Below are 19,237 nucleotides of genomic sequence, written 5' to 3'. Positions count from 1 at the left end.
ATTAATCACATATATTTCTGATCTTTTATGTTGGTTGAGTAAATTTTGAATAATTGTAGACAACTAATGTCATCATTTGAACTAAACTAAATTTGTAATTATGTTGTCATTTTCACAATTTAAAAAATTAATGAGATGTGTTTTAAACTTTCAACATTAGTTAATTACCTGAATGCATAGTAAATTGGATTTTATATTAGGTATCACAATTTCTGACCCGATACGAAAACACGACTCGAATCGAATACGAAAAAATTATGTTAAAATAATGTAGTTTTGGGTTTTAGGTCAAATTTAAGTTAACCCATTTAACTTGACAAAATCAGGTTGACTTAAAATGACCCAAAATAGAGATGTCAATACTTTTACAAACTTCTTTTTGTAGTGTTTGTCTTTTCCTACTCCGTCACTCATTTTATTTTGTATGATTATTTGACCGAGTTACTAAACATGTCAAGTTTCGGATCGCTCAACCCACTAACCTGTGAACCCGAAGTATACCTAATTTGTTACACATAATATTAAGAAAACCAACAAATGAAAGTAATTTTTTTTTAAAAAAATAAACAAGTAAAAGCAATGGAAAAGAACTTATTAAACAAATCTTCAACTTTTTTTTTGGAAAATGTGTGAAGTTTTACATTTTCATTAGTTTTCTTTCAAATAAATTTTTGTTAAAAATGTTTGTACAACTTATAATGCACTTAATATAAACGTGGTTAACGTAAAATCGTGTTAACTTTTTAAATTAAAAAATAAATAAATAAAACTCAATCATTTATCTCTAACCAAATAAAGTATAAAAAACATGTTTTATTCATTGTTCAAACTTAAAATTTGCAAGGGACCACACATTTCTAAATATGAATGCTCCACATTAAAAAAAGAGACCGCGACTATTATTATTATTATTATTATTATTTTATTAGGAATTGAATACAAATAAGATAAATAGACACCAAATTTTCAAATGACACATTTTATTTTGTTGCAATAAATCCATGTTAATACTATTATGAACAACAACAAACATACATGTCAAATGAAAGAATTCAGAAACTTGGCATCATTAGTTCCAAATGCGAGAATTTCATATTAAATGACAAATGAAGTCTAAGAGTTGACAAACACGACAACTTTTATATATATTATTGGATCATTTGAATTCCCCTTTCTAAAATGAGGAATTTTGTTTTGGTTGTTACACATATTAGTGTTCAATAGAATGCATAACTAGTTTCACACTTAGAAGTTCAATCCCAACAAACATAGTACAACTCAAAACATGTAATTAAGGGTAAAGATTTCCCAACTGAAAAAAATCACCTCAGGATTGGGTGCCACCATTTTTCCCTGTCAATTTCGAACCAACACAAATTTACAAGCCCAATATCCAAGAATCGCGAGTTCCTAATCGAAACTCGAAGATCGACTCCAACTTCCCTTCCAATAATCTTCAGTGGACATGCTGCTAAACGAAACTGTGCTGTCATAAACATCTAGCAAGGCAAGGCTCAAATGAGACTCAACATTCAATTGTGGGTAAACTTCGTCGTCGTTATTGTTGTCATCCTTCGAAATGGTTGCTGGTTCTTCTACCTCCTTTTCACCTTTCAAGATTCTAAGAATCTGAAACAGAACATCATTACAAGTTACAACAGTTATATATATACATACTTTTTTTCGAAAAAACAAAATTGAATTCTCTTGCCTTGCTCATCTTGGGCCGAAGCCGAGCTGATCGAGTGAGACATAGCCTGGCTGCATGAGCCATTCTTTGAACCTCAACCTTATTTGTGTTCAACTCCATGTTTGGATCCAACATGCCCTTTAAATCCCATTTCTCTAGCTTCAACTTAGCCTGATCATGATCATATTCACACACTTTAGTATTCCATTCCATGAAATCTAAGATGAACAAGGTTTAAGGAAATTACATACCCACATAACCAAGCTTTCCTGCCCCTTTGGAGAATCCGAAGTGCTAATTGGTTTTCGACCCGATAACAATTCAAGAAGAATGACTCCAAAAGCATAAACGTCAATCTTCTCGCTGATTTTTCCATACATAAAGTATTCGGGTGCAAGATAACCAAAAGTTCCAACCAAATCGTTGTCGGTTGTGAACGAAGACCCAGATGGACCGTAAACAGCTAAACCGAAATCAGACAACTGCAAAACAACATATGACAGTTAACTAGTTACCCAATCAAAAAAATTGAAAAAGAAAGGTTGGGATTGTTACCAACGGTTCAAATTGGTCGGAGAGGAGAATGTTGGATGATTTAACGTCTCTATGGATAACGGGACGATGGGTTTCGTTGTGAAGGTAATTTAAGGCTTGAGCAATTCCAATAGCTATGCTGAATCTCACTTCCCATTTCAGTAATGGTTTCTCTAATTTACCATGGAGATTCTCCTCTAAGTTTCCTTTCGATAGGAAATCATAAACCGATATTAGATTGTCCTCTGCTATGCAGATTCCGAGTAAAGGCATGATGCTCTTGTGTTTAACCGATATCATCACATCGATTTCCAAGCTGAAATCTTTCCACGATTCTTTCGTCGATTTCATAACTTTAACTGCCACCGGCCGATGATTTTCCGGCAGGAAGCCTTTGTAAACGCTGTTGCTCCCTCCAATCCCGATTAGATGTCCTGCATGAGCGGTTTCAGATCAGATGACTCTTATTTATATTCAATTGGGTAAGAACTAAGAACCAAACAAATACCTGAGGAGAATTGTGAGGTACAAGCTCTGAGAGTCTCATAAGAGAACCATTTGCAATCAGATGAGTTTCTTTCAAGCAGTCTCATCAAACCCTGCATCAATTCAACATATTTTGGTGAATTCTCAGCTGCGGACGAGCTACGGTCGGAGCTTGACCTCGGACTGTCGAGCTGGGAGCGATTTGGCAAGCTCATTACCCATTGAACAACCGACATTTTTCTTGCTTCAATAGTTCGTGGGCTGACGGGTGGGATGGTGTGGAGAAGAGGCCATCCTGCTGGCCTCTGCTCGCCGCATTCTTCAACCAGGAACGAAAATGAGCTTGAAGAGAACTTTCTGTTTGTTTTAACTAAACCAAAATCATCTTCTTTGGGATTCCCGGAACTGGGGACTTCAGAAGTACTGGATTCGCTTGAATGGTTTCTGCTAGAAGTTAAGAAATGAGGAGATGATCTGCTGAATATGACTTTCCCATTGTGGATGGCTTGAATACTGGTTGTTGAAGGCAGCTTCTTTGCACAGTACTTAGCCACTGAAGTCCAACTCCTTTTAAGAGAAACATAGTTTTAGATTACTTCATTAAAACAAACAAAAACAGGGTTTACTAACACTAACACTAACACTAACCCAAGAGGGCTTTCTTTGGTTATTCCGACAATCACAGCTGCAGCTTGAAGGGTCTTTGCCTCTCTGACCAGAACCCGTCTGATTGAACTCCCTTTAATAAGCTTTCCAGTTAGCTCAATCTGAAAGAGACAATATCATGATTCATGAATCATTTTCTGTGTTGATTGGAGTGAAAAAGTTACTAAAAAGGCTCACCTGTTTTTGGTTGCATAAGTGCATGTACTCTTCTAGATACCCATCTAGCAAGAACTTATCTTTCAAGCTTGAATCTGAAATCCGATCCAAAAAATTGACATTTACATCGAAATTGAAGTGTTTTTTTTAATGTTCCATAATAAAAAAAATACCAGAAAAACGGGAGATATGAATTGCAACAACGATATCACCAGGATCAGCAACTTTCAATAGTGTCCAATCTAGAAGATCTCGGCTATGTCCGTCGAGCCGGACCGCCACCACCACGACCCTCTTCCCTACCGTCGCCGCCGTAGTTTCTCTCTCTTCAATCACCATTTGATTTGAAGCAGAGCAATCTTCAGTCTTTCACAATCCACAAAGTAGTATTAGTAGTAGTACCCTTTTCATAATCCTCGATTTCTAATTCCCTCAATAATCTTCGTCATCATTTATGTCTAATTGGTGGCCCACCTTTGATTCTTGCCTGAAGATTAAAACACCTGCCCGCCAAGGCAATTATTATTAATATTATAATAATGGTGTACTAAGATTAATCTTTTGGGTTTTTGGAAGGAAGAAAGAGCCCTTAAATCTGGTAAGAAAAAAGAAAGTAAATTCCAAATGGGTTGAAATTGGGGAAAACAATAAAGGCAAACCGACAGATGAAGCACCTAAATATTTGAATGAATCTCTTTGATAATCCCATCATTTTCCTTCTTTTAAACGGCCCCCACAAAATTAAAAATTAAAATAAAAAACTAAAAGAATAGGGTTGCCCGCCAAGGAAGATGATCAATGTCACCTGCTTCAACTACCAAATAGTTGTTTATAGAAGTTGGGTATTTGTTGTTTCTCTATTGGAAGAGTATTGTAAGGCTTAGTTAATTAAGCAAGTGGGTCATCTGATTTAAAATTTGCATAATCTGGGTGAAAGTTAATCAAGAAGTAGAGAGAGAGAGAGAGTAAGAAAACCGTCGGTGGGAGGGAAGTGAGGCTGAAAAAGAGGAGAGAGAGAAAAGGAAACACAGAAACAGAGGAGAGATCGAGGAAGAAGAAGAAGAGTGTTAAGTGTTTGGCTGTCCGAGACCATATGTGGCAATACTAGCGGGAAATTATGCTTTCATTCATTCTCAAGATCGGTTGACTATTTTTTATTTTATTTTTATTTATTTTTTGTATTTGTAAGTTTATAATGGACAAACAATAAACATCTCTTTATCTGTGTTTTTGGACATGAGATGGGACATGGTTATCTCACAACAACAAATGTGATCCACTGAAAGTTCATTTAGATAAAGAAAAAAAGGCACTTAATAATTTAAATAAGTTCATTTAAAAAAATAAAATGTATTTTTGTTATTTTATATTATTGATGTCCTTTGTGAGTGCAAGAAGGTTGTTGTGAAGTTTCAAAAGACTTTTGATAATTGAAATCCTTTTTGAGTTTAGTGATGTAGAGAATGTTTAAAATAATAAAAAAATTTTTTTGGAATAATTCAGTATATGATCTTAATAAATAGAAATTATAATTAGTATTTTATTATAATTGTTATTTTTATTTGACAAAATTATTGGTGAAAATAATTTTGCTTGGAATGTGTGATGGAATGAAAATAAATGAAATAAAATAATTATTGTTAAGATAATTCAAATGACCTGACTAATTTTTAAAAGATTAAATATCTAGGTTCAATTTTAATTTACAACAATTTAAATTAGAGTAGGATAATACTTAACTTTCAACATTTTTTTTTTATCAAAATAGGTTCATTGTCATAACTTCAAACATAACTTTGGTAATAAATAAATAAAAATTGATTAAATTTTTTATTTTAAAGTTAAAATATTTTTTCATTTCTTATTTTATTCGATATATAATTTATTTAGCACAAATAATAAAAATAATTTTTAAGTGATAGATAGAACACTCTAAATTTGAGGTGGGATAATACTAATTTGCAACATTAAATTATTTTTTTATAATTATTAAAATATATTGATTGATTTTTTTTTTTTTGTTATAAAGTTAAAATATTTTCTTACGTATTTTATTCAATATTTAGTTTACTTTTACTATTTTTCAAATGAATTTTTAATAATTAAATGGTAACATTATTACTTCTATATATAGAAAAGCATATGAGATTTTTAAAAATTTAATGACAAATATTTGGTTATCTTCTGTCAATTCATTAGTGAAGGAATCAAATAAAATATTTAAATTAAATTATCACTAAAAAATAACTTATTTAATGGAACAAAATTGTATAGATCAAAATAACATGAATCAAACTAAACTATTGTTTATTTTTGGGATCAAAGAAAGTAACAGAATTAGACATAAGTGGCACAAATTATTTGAATTTAACCTAAATAAATCATATTAATATTATCAATATTTTTTTCTTTCAAAATAATCTCATTTTTATTTTTTCTTGTATAACAAAAAAATAATATACACAACAAATATTTTATTCATCTTGTCAGAATAATACATTTTTGTCTTAAAAAATAAGAGAGTAATTTAAAAAAAAAATCTTACACAGTTTTCGAAATTAAAATAAAATATTAAACTAGGCTGAAAAAAATAATAAATAATGTTATTGAACTATATAAAAATCAAATTAAATAACTACTGTATTTTTATAATACAGAAAAAAATCCCGACCAAACAAATACAAGGGAATCTGCATGAGTTTCTAAAAATTTCATAATTTGTTTTTGGTGAAATGTCCAATCAATCACATCACTGATCAAAAAAAAATCCAAACTCAGCCCCTTCCACCGACACAACAGTGAACCTGCAATGACCACGTGTCAAAAATTCTTTTACCGTAATAAAATTATTTAACTATTTAAAAAAAAAAAATTTAGATTTCAACTTAATAATTTTTTAAATTATTTAAAAAAAAACATTTGTTTAATGTAAAAATGAATTATATAGATAAAAAAATTAATATTATAAAACTAAACTAAATAAATTTTTATTTGTATTTTAAAATAATAACTAATTGTATAGTAAATTATTTGAAATAATCCTTATCAAGGCTTCTCTGTTTTCATTTTTTATTTTTTAAATTATAATAATAAAATAAAAAATATTTAAATATTTTATTTAATGAATTATATAATATATGAAACTTATTTAAATAATTTAAGCAGAACATGCCAAATATCACCCCTCTATCAAAATTGAAATAATAAAGATATTTTGATCATTTAATTAAAATAATATATTTTCAAATCAAATAAGATTTTTTTTCAAATAATACACGATCAAACAAAGCTCTGAAGTATGTGGGTCTCAATGTCTAATGATACTCATTCTTATTGCACTCATATATATATATATATATATAAGTTTTCAATAAATTTTAACCTTTAGAAATAAACTTGAATGGTATTAGGTATAATTTATAACACTAAGTTGAATGAGAGGAATGAATGACTATGAGTTGTTTTCAAATTTTATATTCTGGTTTCAAATAAATTTAAAAAAATCCTTTAAACATATTAGTAAAAAATATCTATATAATATTTTAACTACAATAGAATCTTACACATGATCTAGTGAATGTATTTTAGTAAATTTTATCTATTCAATAAACTAGATATTTAATTGCATTATACATATACCAATGAAATTAATTTAAGGGGGCATACAAAGAGGCCCATTGATGTTATTTATTTATGTATTATTGTCAAAGAGAATATAGATTAGCTTCCATGAAAAGACAATAATATCAACTTATATGAATTTGAAAAAGAAAAAGATATACCACCAAAACATGTTGTCCATTGCATGTGTCCCTATAAATTAAAGTGGTGGTCCATTACGACTCTTGCATTAATTTCCTCCCTAGATTTTTCTTCTTTCATTATAATATTTATATATAAAGTTTGTAAAAAAAAAGTTTTTCAGTCAAATATTAAATGTTTGGTTGAAAAACTTTCAAAATAATTGATTGCCTTTTTATTTATACAAATCCTAAATGATTTCATATATCCCAAATAATTTCATGTATCTCACTATAGTATTGTTTCATAAATCTAAACATACTAAAACAATTTTGTCACTAAATAACTAATAAAAGCCAAAATATATGAACCATTTAATCGAATAAAAGACTAGTTAAATGAACCATCTTAACACCAACAATAATCATATAAATTTAACAATGTATTGATGGTTCGGTTTGAGTTATTTTAATAACTCAAACAAAATCAAACATCATTTCATTTTTCTCTAATCCATTACATCACTAAATTCATTAACCAAAATACCAAATTACTCTTTATTTTAAATTTATTATTTATTATTTTATTTATATATTTTAATATTTTTTAAAAAAATAATCCATTTTCTCAAAATAACCTCAATTCGAAACATCTTCAAAGTAGTGAATAAGTTGAACCAAGCTGCAAACAAAAAGAACTATTATATCCCTATGATGCCAAGAGAATTCATGTTAAACATTTATATTAATTGAGTTTTATTTGTTATTTTCTTAAAATGAGCGAGTATAAAGTCTTAACTCATTACTTAAAAAAATGAGTGATTATGCTCTACCACTTGAGATATAAGTCTATATAATTTGTTATTTAATGTAAGTTGAGTGAATTTTATAATTAAAAATTTTATCGTTTTAATATATACCTTATTCCTTAGTAACTCAATTAAGAAGTTTTCACTCAAATAATTGATTTATTATGAAATTAGAGGTACAATACTTTACATTCATTTTATGCGCAAGTTGTTATTACAAAACTCATTATTTATTATTTGAACATTTTTTTTAATTATGAAAGATTGGTTTCGATGAGAAAATATAAATAAAATATTTCTTCTTCTTTTAAAAAATTAATTCTCATTTAGTTTAGTTGAAAATTTATAAAAGAAATATTTAATAAAAAATACAAAATAACACTTACAAAGTCAATACAAACAATTAATAGTCTAGATAACAAACTTTATGAACAATTTATATAACTAAAATTTTAAATAAAAAAAAATTTGACTATCAAATAAGAGGACGAACTACGAATAAACGATGAGTGTTCAAAAGTAAAATAAGACAAATAAACTAATGACACAGTATTTGAAAATTTTCTACAAAATATTTTGAGCGGTAATTAAAATTATCTTTAACCAATTTTGTTGGTAAATAACGTCGAAAAATGTCGTGCTAAATAATAAATAATAATCTATATATAAAAAAAAAAAAATCTCTAAGAGTTCTGAAGAGATATACTTCTAAGAGGATATCAATTCAAAAGATCAAATTTAATATTTTTTTTATTAAAAATATGAAAACAACTTTAAATAACAAATATAGATTGACTTGATTTTTTTTATCAATATCATAGAGGATGGACAACAAACGATCCATAAAAAAATTTAAACTATTATTCAGATTACAAAAATTTTAAACGATAAATTTAATCGAACAAATATAACACCAATTTAAATTTTGAGCAGTAAAAAAAAAATTACTATTTCATGTTATAAAAGTCATAAAAAAAAGTGATAGACCCAACCTTTAGAACTCTTTTTTAAGACAGAAAAGGAAGAAATATTTGACCTACAAAAATGTTCAAACAAAATATATAGACAATTTTGTGCTAACTGATATCTAATTATTTTAAAAGGATAGAGGGAGCACTAATATTGAAGAGGTTTTTTTTTACCAAAATTGTGATTTTTTTATAATATTAAATGATTTTTTTTTAATTAATTGAAGGTTAGATTTATAGTTATTTTTTCAAATTCAGTATTAAATATGAATATTTGTTGTGGTTGGCTCAATATATTCTTCTATTTATTAATTTTGAGTAGTTTTTTTTATCTGAAGATATACTTTTAGAAAAAATAAAATTCTACAAACCCAAACAATCAAAACTTAAAATTAATCGTAGTAGCAACTACAGTTTTATATAAGTATTTCTTTTAAACACACTAATTAAGGATTAGTTGTTTGGTCTTTAATAAAAGTTTCTTTTATAATTACAGATATTTTATATATATATATATATATATATATATATATATATATATATATATATATATATATATATATATATATATATATATATATATATATATATATAATACTCTACAGTCATATGAGTTTGATTCTCATCCAAATGTTTTTTTTAATAGATATAGAGTTGGTTAGCTTGTTCTTTTTAATTAAAAATAAAATAATATATATATATATATATATATATATATATATATATATATATATATATATATATTAATACTTTCTTAATTAAGTGATTGCTTACAAAAATTAACCTTTTTGAAATCAATTTAATTTTATAAGTGAATTTGCATATTTTAATTAAGGGAGTAATTAATCAATTGGATCAAGTTATATATACAGTCTATCATTCCTTACAATATAAATGTTTGATTATAAATATATATATATATATATATATATAATTAAAAAAATAAAATTAATACATATTTAAACAAATTTATAATCTTAAAAATTAATTTTGAATCCTAATTTATAAATTCTCTATCTTAATATATATTGCGTAGGCTCATATTGTAGCACAACCCAATCCCACTTAATTATATTAAAGTAATTAATAACTAAGTATTTAAACATAATTTTTTTTAAGAATATAAATATTATTAATGTAACTTGTGAGTATATTTATCTTGGTCTAACATATTTTTTTGATCTCTAATATATATAATTTTTTCTAATTTAGTCAGTAAATTATTTATTTTTCTGGAAGATCAATTTTGTAAAATCGAGATGCTCTTAATTTTCAATATAAATTAACTTTTAGCTATATAAATAGATATTTATTTATATATATTAAAAAATCGTTATGCCTTGAGGGTCCCTCACAACCCACCATGTGGATTAAATTTTCTTCCACTGGGTAGGTATACTCTTGCACATAGCATGTGACATCGTCTTTTTTGTTTGTTTCTTATAATTAAAGTATGTTGGATTCGAATTTAATTCAACTAAATAATAAATAAATTATTAAAAAAACGAAAGAAATATATATATATATATATATATATATATATATATATATATATATATATATATTTCTTTCGTTTTTTTAATAATTTATTTATTAACAATTTAAATCATTTCGTGAATGTTGTTTGTTTGTTACTGTGAAAATCCCATCAAGCTGCTTAGAAATTTAAAATATTATTTATATAGATGTACAATTTCAGAAGCTTATAGTTTCAGTAAAAGTAAACTATAATTAGGCTCTTTTTTTTTTTATTTGGTCGCTTTGCCAAATCAATCTTATTGAATAATTGCAAAAGTTTAAATTGAGAATAATTGATTTTTTACATAAAAAAAATGTATGGATTATTGTTTAAATTATTTTCTTAATTTTATAGATTAGAGTGCAATTTTCTTTATTTATGATATATAAGTTATTTTCTTCATGTATCTTTAAATAGTTTATGTATATTAAAAAAATTTATAATAATTATTTAAATAAAAATGATTAAAAAAAGCCATTATTCATGTTATAATGTAATTTTAGTTTCATTTGATATATATATATATATATTTTGTTAGAGAACGTCTTGCTTTGCTTTTTCTTCGGAATTAATTAATGCAAACACACTTAACCAATTTAACCCGAGAATATACTAATATAATTATATGTAAATTCAAATGCGATTGTGCTATTTAAAAAAAAATGTATCTGATTTTCAATGAAAAAAAGCAGCATAGTCACAACAAGTCACAACTCACATGCATTTAATTTATGGTTTAAAATGGCCTAACCCAATTTGACAGGACAGGTCCAGGCCCAAAATGTGCGTGCCACTTCTGGGACAATTAATCACATTAAAATATCTTATATTTAAAAAAAAACATATATATATTTTTAAGTACTTAATTAATTATGCAATAATGATTTGGACTTGGGATTTGTTTATATAAATTCAACTATTTTTTTAACCAATTATTTTTATATGAAATTATTGTACCTTTTTTTAAAAGTTCTAGCCAAAAATACTAGCAATAGAAAATATTGATATTTTATGAAACCCTATAAATATTAGGACATTAGAATTGCATGTTAATTACTAGAATAATCCACGGGAACCATCATCAACCAAACGAGGTCCACTAGCTAAAATCTCAAACATGTTCACATTGCAAGGTCACTTCCTAGAAAACATATATTGTCCCAAAAATATCTAATTTCAAATCAATTAAACTTCTCTTAAATTGTATAAATTTATTTGAATAAACTTTGAATTATCTTAAAAAATTAATTGGGAAAGTTGAGTTTTTTGGTAAATAAATTTTAAAATATTAGTATAAAATGATAAAATATATATTTTTAAAAATATATGATATTTTAGTAAGATAATTACAGAAAGAGGTGATAAAATAATATTGAATTATATTGAGATTTTTTATTAAAAAATACAACATTAATGGGCACATTTATTTTATTTGAAATGATTTAGTAATTTGATACATAAAAGCTTAAAAACTAGTTATAAATTTGTCAAATGGAAGATGTTAACTCAATGAAGTCTCTTACAAGGTATTATTGAGATTTATTGGAGAATGCTTGAGTTTTTTTTGATTGCTTAGAAGTTTTGATTAATACAAATGATAGGATTGACTTCCATAGGTGGGGTATCATCCCAATTATATTTTGGTGCACTATTTGATTGATGAAAGAGAAATTGTCGAACTTTCAATGACCGTAGTCGTCCGATGACGTATCGTTCATAATACTATTATTATAATAATTTTTAAGATCCGTTTCGAAAAGTCGGTAGAATCGATTGGCGAGTTAATCGTTATTCTCGAGAACTTATGAGCTCGATAACCTATTAAGTACATTTTTTTATATCACATTTTAGCGTTGTACTTAAACGATTTTTATTATTTTTAATATAAATTAACATTAAAAAAAAGTTGACTATTAAAGATTATATATTTTTATTCATATCCAGGAATTGATTGAGATAGGTTAATAATTATTTGATATTATTTTAAAATAATATTTTGAACAAATATATTTAAATATCTAATAATTATTTTTTAGAAAACTATCTATTATTACTAAAAAATAATTTCAAACAACATGATTATTCTATTTTTTTAAAATGGTTTACGATATTAATTAAAAAGGAAAAAAAGGTAAAAAGAGTATAAGAGCAGAAATTGATAATTTGCTCAAAGTCAACACATGATATCCATGAGGAATCCACAATTAGCTTAAGAAACGTACACGGACATGAAATTAAAGTACAAAAGTGAATAAGGAATGAAACTAACAATTAATCAACTAAAATCAGACAATAGGGGTTGATTTCCTCGAACTCGTCTCTCTTATCTTTGCCCTTATTCTTTATTTCCTTCTTTCTTGTCACCCTTATGTCTTTTTGGGATATATTTTCGGATTGAGTTCCTGCTTCTTCGTCTTCGCTAGCTTCTCTTATCACTTTTTTCCTTTTGGGTTTGAGTTTGGAGTTGAGAGTATGAGTTGTTTCCCTTATGGTGGTTTCTTTGACAACGTTGCGGCTTTCATTGGTTTCGGAGCTCATGGTCTTCGAAATACTTTGGCTTTCGTTATCATCCACGTCGACGTCGGGCTTTTCGAACCTAATTAGTGGAAAAAGGGCATCGGTGTGAGGCTTAGTGGGATTGAAATCGGTTTGGTTCTCGTTCACGTGTTCTTTATGACTTTCATTTGTTTTGAGGATTTCGATATATGATTTTTTGACCACCTTGACATTCTCTTATTCGGGGGTGGTCACGAACTTCTTTTGCTTTTCCCTGTCCTCTTTTTCTGGCTGCTCGTACATGACCTCAATGGTGGCCATGTTTCTATTACGGAATTTTAGCTCGAATTTTTCCGGTTTTTTACTCGTTGAGTCAATCTCAATGCAAATGTGGGCAAACGTGACCCGTTCAAATGAGTCAAAGTTAGGATCGAGATTAAGCGGCTTTCCAATGAATCCGATGAAGTAGGAAAGTGCTTTGACACTACAAAGGTGCGGTGGGATGTTTCTTAGTCTCACCCACACTTGTCCGGATTGTGGCGGTTTTCTATTGATGTTCATTTCTTCATTCCATTTGACGAGCTTGAAACATAAGCTGGACATGAAGGTGAAATTTAAGTCGGCAATGACTTGAGTTTCAGGCTCCGTGCCAAAAGTGAGGAAGAAACAGTCAAAGTTGTTGACTTTGACTTTTTTGAGTCCATTTTCGCTTCATTGTCGAAAAAAGGCGGCCTTGATTGCTTGGAATGGAGCCTTGTGGGTGCCCATGAAGTGATCGACGACAATTCACTTTCAATCGTTGACGCATCCCTCTTCAATTTCCAGGGGGAGTTTGGTTTGGAGCGGGTGTTCGAGCGTTTTAATTTTTAGGCTAGTATCCACATTGAACTTGCCTCCATTAACTGTCTAGTTTTTGTCCCAAACCTTATGGGTTTGTCATGTTCGATTTGCGTTTGTTTGTGTAGTGTAGGCATATGTTTTGGGGCACTTGTAGAACTCCTCATGTCACTAACCGACCACAGAACAATTTCCTCGTATTCGGCTTTGTCGAATGAGTTTCAATCTTGCTCGAATCGGATTTTGAATTGGCAAATGATTTGATCGCTCCTTTCATTGGTCATGAGAAGTTCATGCCTTTAAAGGGTGAGAGACTTGAGAATTTGGTTCTGAATGCCCACCAAATTTGCGATTTTCATTTCGTCCCATAATCCACGACTTATCAGGGATTTGAGCGGTTAGGGTGGGGATGTCACTGATATGATAATGTATTAAAAATAACCGTCTAAATATTCAAATAGCTTTGGATCAATCAAGGCCACATTTTCCCTTTATACATATATTTTTTTTTTAATTGACCATTAAGCCTTGAAGTCACTGATATGATAATGTTCTCCAAAGTCTTATAGTCTATCACAACTCCCTATTTTATAATAAAATCATTTTTTGGGCCTTGATGTTGTTGTAAGGGTGTTTTCGTTATTGCCCGAAAGGCAGCGACATCGCGTCATTGAGATCTACAGGGTGGCGGGGACTTCGACTGCCTTGTATCAGGCAAAGAGAAGGAGGTCCGGCAGCAGCATGGTTCCAGGTGCCGTCGCGTCATTGTGATCTGCAGGGTGGTAGGTACTTTGACTGCCTTGTATCGGGCGAAGAGAAGAAGGTCGTAGACTTAGTAGGCTACAATATTATCGTTATGTTAAGCCAATTAAACTATAAGCCTCCTATCTCTCTACATGCAATTCGCTCACTTCGGGAAGAGCGATCGGGAAGAGCGGACGGAAAGAGGGAGGTCTGAGATTTCATTTTGCCTTGATCTTATATATTTATACGAGTAATTGGGTAAGATTTTCGTCCACCCGATTTGTGACATTCATAAATTTGTGATGGTGAAAGGTAAAATTGCGATCACATCTTCTTTCTAACAAATTGAATTATTCAATAATAAACATAATAAGAAAATAAAACAATGATTTTATTTAGATGTCAAGAATCTCTTGAACCATTGTACAGAATTCTTAGGATACCTCTTGAGCTTATTCTTATAATCCACATAGTAGAGACCAAACCTAGAAGTATATCCTGATGCCCATTCCCAATTATCCATTAATGACCATATAAAATACCCTTTTACATTGCACCCATCTTCTCTGCATTTACATCAAAATTTACCCCATTATTTCTTACTTACTTGATATATAGTCATAGAATTGACAACAAGTATCGAAGCTATATATATACATACTTGATTGAAGCCAACAGGCTCAAGAGATAACCATTGTGGTATTTGATCCTTTTTGTATCTCGTAGCGCATCTTTTCTAGATATAAATATACTGTTCTTATCATCCATCCCTGCGAAGCAACGCAATACAATTCATATAAATCTCTAACTTGATCATGTTGAAATAACAAATAGATTACCATTTTCTGTGATGATGACAGGAGGGTTCCCATACTTTTGCCTTATGTGATTCATTAAACTTCTAATACCTTCAGGTACTATATACAACCATATGGAATTTGCCTGTAGTTATAAGAATACAATAAATTAACACTAATCCATCATTTGCTATATAAACTAACTAACTACAGTCTGCATAGATACATACCCTTTCCCCTATAGGTTTGAGGCCTTTGAATGCTGATTAAAAACAACGAAAATGGTTAACAATTAACTGGTATTCTCTAAACGTTATGATGCAAAAGAAATATCTTACGGAGAGCAATTGTGCCAGAATCTGAGCCGACGTTGTTGAGTAGGAAGCTAAGAATTTTCGTATTATCATTTTTGGCATAGAATGTGGTATAATGATTTATGCCCACAAAATCCAAGGACCCTTTGAGTAGATTTGAATGTGCTCGAGAGAATCTAGGCAAACGATTCCCTACCCTTTTTATCATTGAACTTGGGTACTCCCCAAACATCATAGGATCAAGGAACCTAAGATCATACTAAAATTTACTAATTGATGAAAAAAAAAACCTTTTTAATAAAGGTTCTCAATAATTTCTTACCAACCCAACTGAAAATCTTGAGCTCTTTGTGCTGCTTCGATATCCTCTGTTGAGTTTGAGACAGGCTTGTACCATATGACATTAAACGATGCACCAATTGAACCTTTCTGCTCTGCCTAAATAGTTTACAAAGATTATATTGATGTTTTAATGTTAGATAAATGACAATTTTGTATTGAATCAAAACCTTGTACTTGTTTCTGTAGATTTGAACCACAACTGCATGAGCAATGAGGACATTATAGGCAACTATATAAGGCTCTGTGGTAGAATCCCCTTGCTTGCAAAAGAGATGAAGGAAAATTGAACAACGACCAGGTGCGTGGATCCCAATATCGAAACCAGCCACAGAAATCGTGTGGGGTTCATTGAATGTAATCCAATACTTCACTCTGTCTCCAAATAGTTTAAAACATGTCTCTGCATAAACTGCGTAATCGTCTCTGTAATATAAATATATAAAACTCGATCAAATATTATGCCTTAAGAAGCTGAATTGTACACAAATATGAATGAATTGATTACATGATTTGAGAGCTTAGCCAACCCATATATCTGTCATATAGAACTTGAGGAAGATCCCAATGGTAAAGTGTTACATATGGTTCAATTCCTGATAGAAGAAGTTAAATTAGAATCAAGTAATATTCAGCAAAATTGTCATTAAAACAAAATCTCACCATTAGCTAGCAAAGCATCAATGACTGTATTGTAGTGATCCACTCCAGCCTGATTTATTGATCCAGTCCCATCTGTCACAATATTATTATTATTATTATTACATAATTAAATGAAAGGAGGCATATTAACTTATATAATGATAAAATTGAAAAACAAAACTTACTAGGGAAGATCCTAGACCAAGCAATGGATAACCTATATGCATCTACTCCAACTTCCTTCATAAGCTTTATATCTTCCTACATTATTAAATTATATAAATAAATAAATAAATAAATAGAGAAAAAGAGAGTAAATAAAATAAAATCTTACATACATTGAAAAGATGATATTGATCCACAGCAACATCAGCATTACTGAAATCCTTTATATTCCCTAATTAATGAATGAATATTAATTAAATGGAAAATGAGAAGTAAGAGGAGTAGGAATTAAAAGAAACAAATACCAAATGAATGTGAAAATTTGTCCCATATTGTGGGACCCCTTCCACCTTCTGTCACTGCTCCTTCAAACTATATGATTAAAATAAAGTGGTGGCAGATTAATTAATAATGGGTTATGTTTTAATTGATTAATTAATAATAATTAGGTGGGTAATTAAGAATAAAACAGGATGCATGTGGGTTTAATGAATCTGGGTTAATTAAAATGAACTAAACCTGGTAAGAAGAAGAGGCGGTCCCAAAGACAAAGCCTTTTGGAAAGCTGCTCCTATTCATCTCTGAGCTGAAGCATGGCTTGAACATGAACAAATTAACCACCATTAATAGAATAGGAACCACTTTTGATTCCATCTTCCGATCAGATCAGATTAGATCGATGAAACCAGAGATTAGGGTTGCCGGCCGGAGAGAGAAATAATGAAGGCTTCAAGAAAGAGAGAGAGAGGGGGAGAGTATTTAGTAATATGGGATTTAATTAATATTTGTTACTAATATATATAATGGGGAATGACTTTTTGGAGACTCAATCGATTTATCAGCTTGTGCATGTCACCATTTAATCATGTAGTATACGTTACTAGTAGTTCAATTTGGATACATTATATATTATATATTGGTCAAGTAATTAATTAATTATATACATACACCAATCTTAACTTATACTATATATATATCCTCTGAGTTTACAATGCTATTTACCTAAATAAATAAATAATAATTAAAGACATTTGGGTTCAATTTCTATTAAGAGGCTCTTATTAGTCTGTCAATCAAATTTAAACAAAAAAACAAAAAACTTATATAGCTAAATATCAAATATTTGTCGATAAGTAAGTACCGTTATGTATATACTTTAAGAAAATTACAACATATGATGTGTCCGCTAATATTTTCTCAACGCCTCTTCGCTTCTAAAAGAAGGGTAACATATTCAAATTGAAGCTTTAAATTATTATTAATTTCAAAGTTCGGATAATTTGTCTTTTTCCTATTTTTAATAATCATACTTTTTATTTAATCCTTTTAATTTATTTATTTTTTTATGTATTTGATTCTCTTTCTAGGTACCTAGCTAGTTTAACTTACAAGAAATTTAAGTTAAATGAAAAAATAGAATAAATTAGATGAAAAATAAATAAATAGTTTAAATTATGTGATAGGTTTTTTTAATGATTTATTTAGTAAAATGAAATCTGGAATTATTTTGAATCTTAATATCTTGGGCCCAAGAGAGACGGGCAGCCTTGGTTTTTAAGTTTTTCCTATCATTATATGTTTCCCTTTCTATAGTATATATATATTTCAAATGATCCAAGTAACCTCTCGAATAGTTGTCAACGGCGAATTGCTGCTGCTCATCTTCCCATCCATCCATCCATCCTTCAAGCTGTAATTTGAGCTTCTTGGAATTGTTGGTTGAAACTACAAGGACAATTTTGATGAATCTGAGTCTGTGTTGATGGGGTCAGTCTGTTCATTACCTGAATTAAGGATGACTTGATCTGCATATTTTCTGTTTCTGGAGGAAGCCTCTTAGTTGCAGGCTGCTTTGCTTAATTCATGTTACAATATATGAATAGGTTATGATTCTTAGTCAGTTTGCGACATGAAAAGCCCCTTGGGGGATGATCAGCAACTCAATTGTGTCTGTTTACCATACTACTAGTATTAATTGCCTTGTTTCCTCAAGAAACACCTTTTTTGATTCTATAACTTCCAGTCACAAGCCAGACAGAAGGAGGGAGGAGACAACAACTGATTACTTGGAATAATTGCAGTCACTGTCTGTTATAATAGCTGGTTAGTTACAATAATGGAGGAGAGGATCCCAACATCGAAAATGTTGCTTCATTCGTCCTCCAAAATATTAGCAAGGAAGTAATCTGGAGTGGAAATGTAAAGTTAGCAAGCAATGATCACTTCCTTTCTTCTGCTAGCACGACTAAAAGGTAATAATTGTACTAAAACAGAGAGCCAGTTAAATTTCAGAACCCTAAGGAATTAGTTAGTCTCTTTAAAGGGGGCATTTCAT

General features: G+C 29.3%; 2 protein-coding genes across 3 annotated transcripts; both read right to left on the bottom strand.

The window, feature by feature from the left end:
* Positions 1-1,124: 1,124 nt before the first annotated feature.
* On the bottom strand, positions 1,125-4,640 carry LOC124921646 (protein kinase STUNTED). Of its 2 annotated transcripts, XM_047462325.1 has the most exons (9): positions 4,207-4,640; positions 3,706-4,035; positions 3,554-3,627; positions 3,359-3,477; positions 2,733-3,277; positions 2,246-2,658; positions 1,942-2,172; positions 1,712-1,861; positions 1,125-1,629 (listed from the first exon to the last, which is right to left on the bottom strand). In XM_047462325.1, the coding sequence occupies exons 2-9, from the start codon at positions 3,869-3,871 to the stop codon at positions 1,411-1,413; spliced, it is 1,917 nt and encodes a 638-aa protein (XP_047318281.1). In that variant the 5' UTR covers positions 3,872-4,035; positions 4,207-4,640; the 3' UTR covers positions 1,125-1,410. The 2 variants fall into 2 exon arrangements, with proteins under 2 accessions (XP_047318281.1, XP_047318283.1); XM_047462327.1 differs by lacking the exon at positions 4,207-4,640 and having other exon boundaries at positions 3,706-4,149.
* Positions 4,641-15,019: 10,379 nt separating this feature from the next.
* On the bottom strand, positions 15,020-17,647 carry LOC124919849 (beta-glucosidase 40-like). Its single transcript, XM_047460204.1, has 13 exons — positions 17,422-17,647; positions 17,208-17,274; positions 17,076-17,134; positions 16,923-16,998; positions 16,759-16,830; positions 16,604-16,691; positions 16,266-16,521; positions 16,079-16,194; positions 15,781-16,004; positions 15,673-15,704; positions 15,485-15,587; positions 15,307-15,415; positions 15,020-15,211 (listed from the first exon to the last, which is right to left on the bottom strand). Exons 1-13 carry the CDS (start codon positions 17,554-17,556, stop codon positions 15,037-15,039), a joined length of 1,512 nt encoding a protein of 503 aa, XP_047316160.1. The 5' UTR covers positions 17,557-17,647; the 3' UTR covers positions 15,020-15,036.
* Between the last annotated feature and the right edge of the window lie 1,590 nt (positions 17,648-19,237).

The sequence above is a fragment of the Impatiens glandulifera genome, chromosome 1 (genome assembly GCF_907164915.1).
Source record: "Impatiens glandulifera chromosome 1, dImpGla2.1, whole genome shotgun sequence".
NCBI classification, from domain to species: domain Eukaryota; kingdom Viridiplantae; phylum Streptophyta; class Magnoliopsida; order Ericales; family Balsaminaceae; genus Impatiens; species Impatiens glandulifera.
Note: the sequence above shows the minus strand (reverse complement) of the source record. Positions and strands in the feature narration are given on the sequence as shown.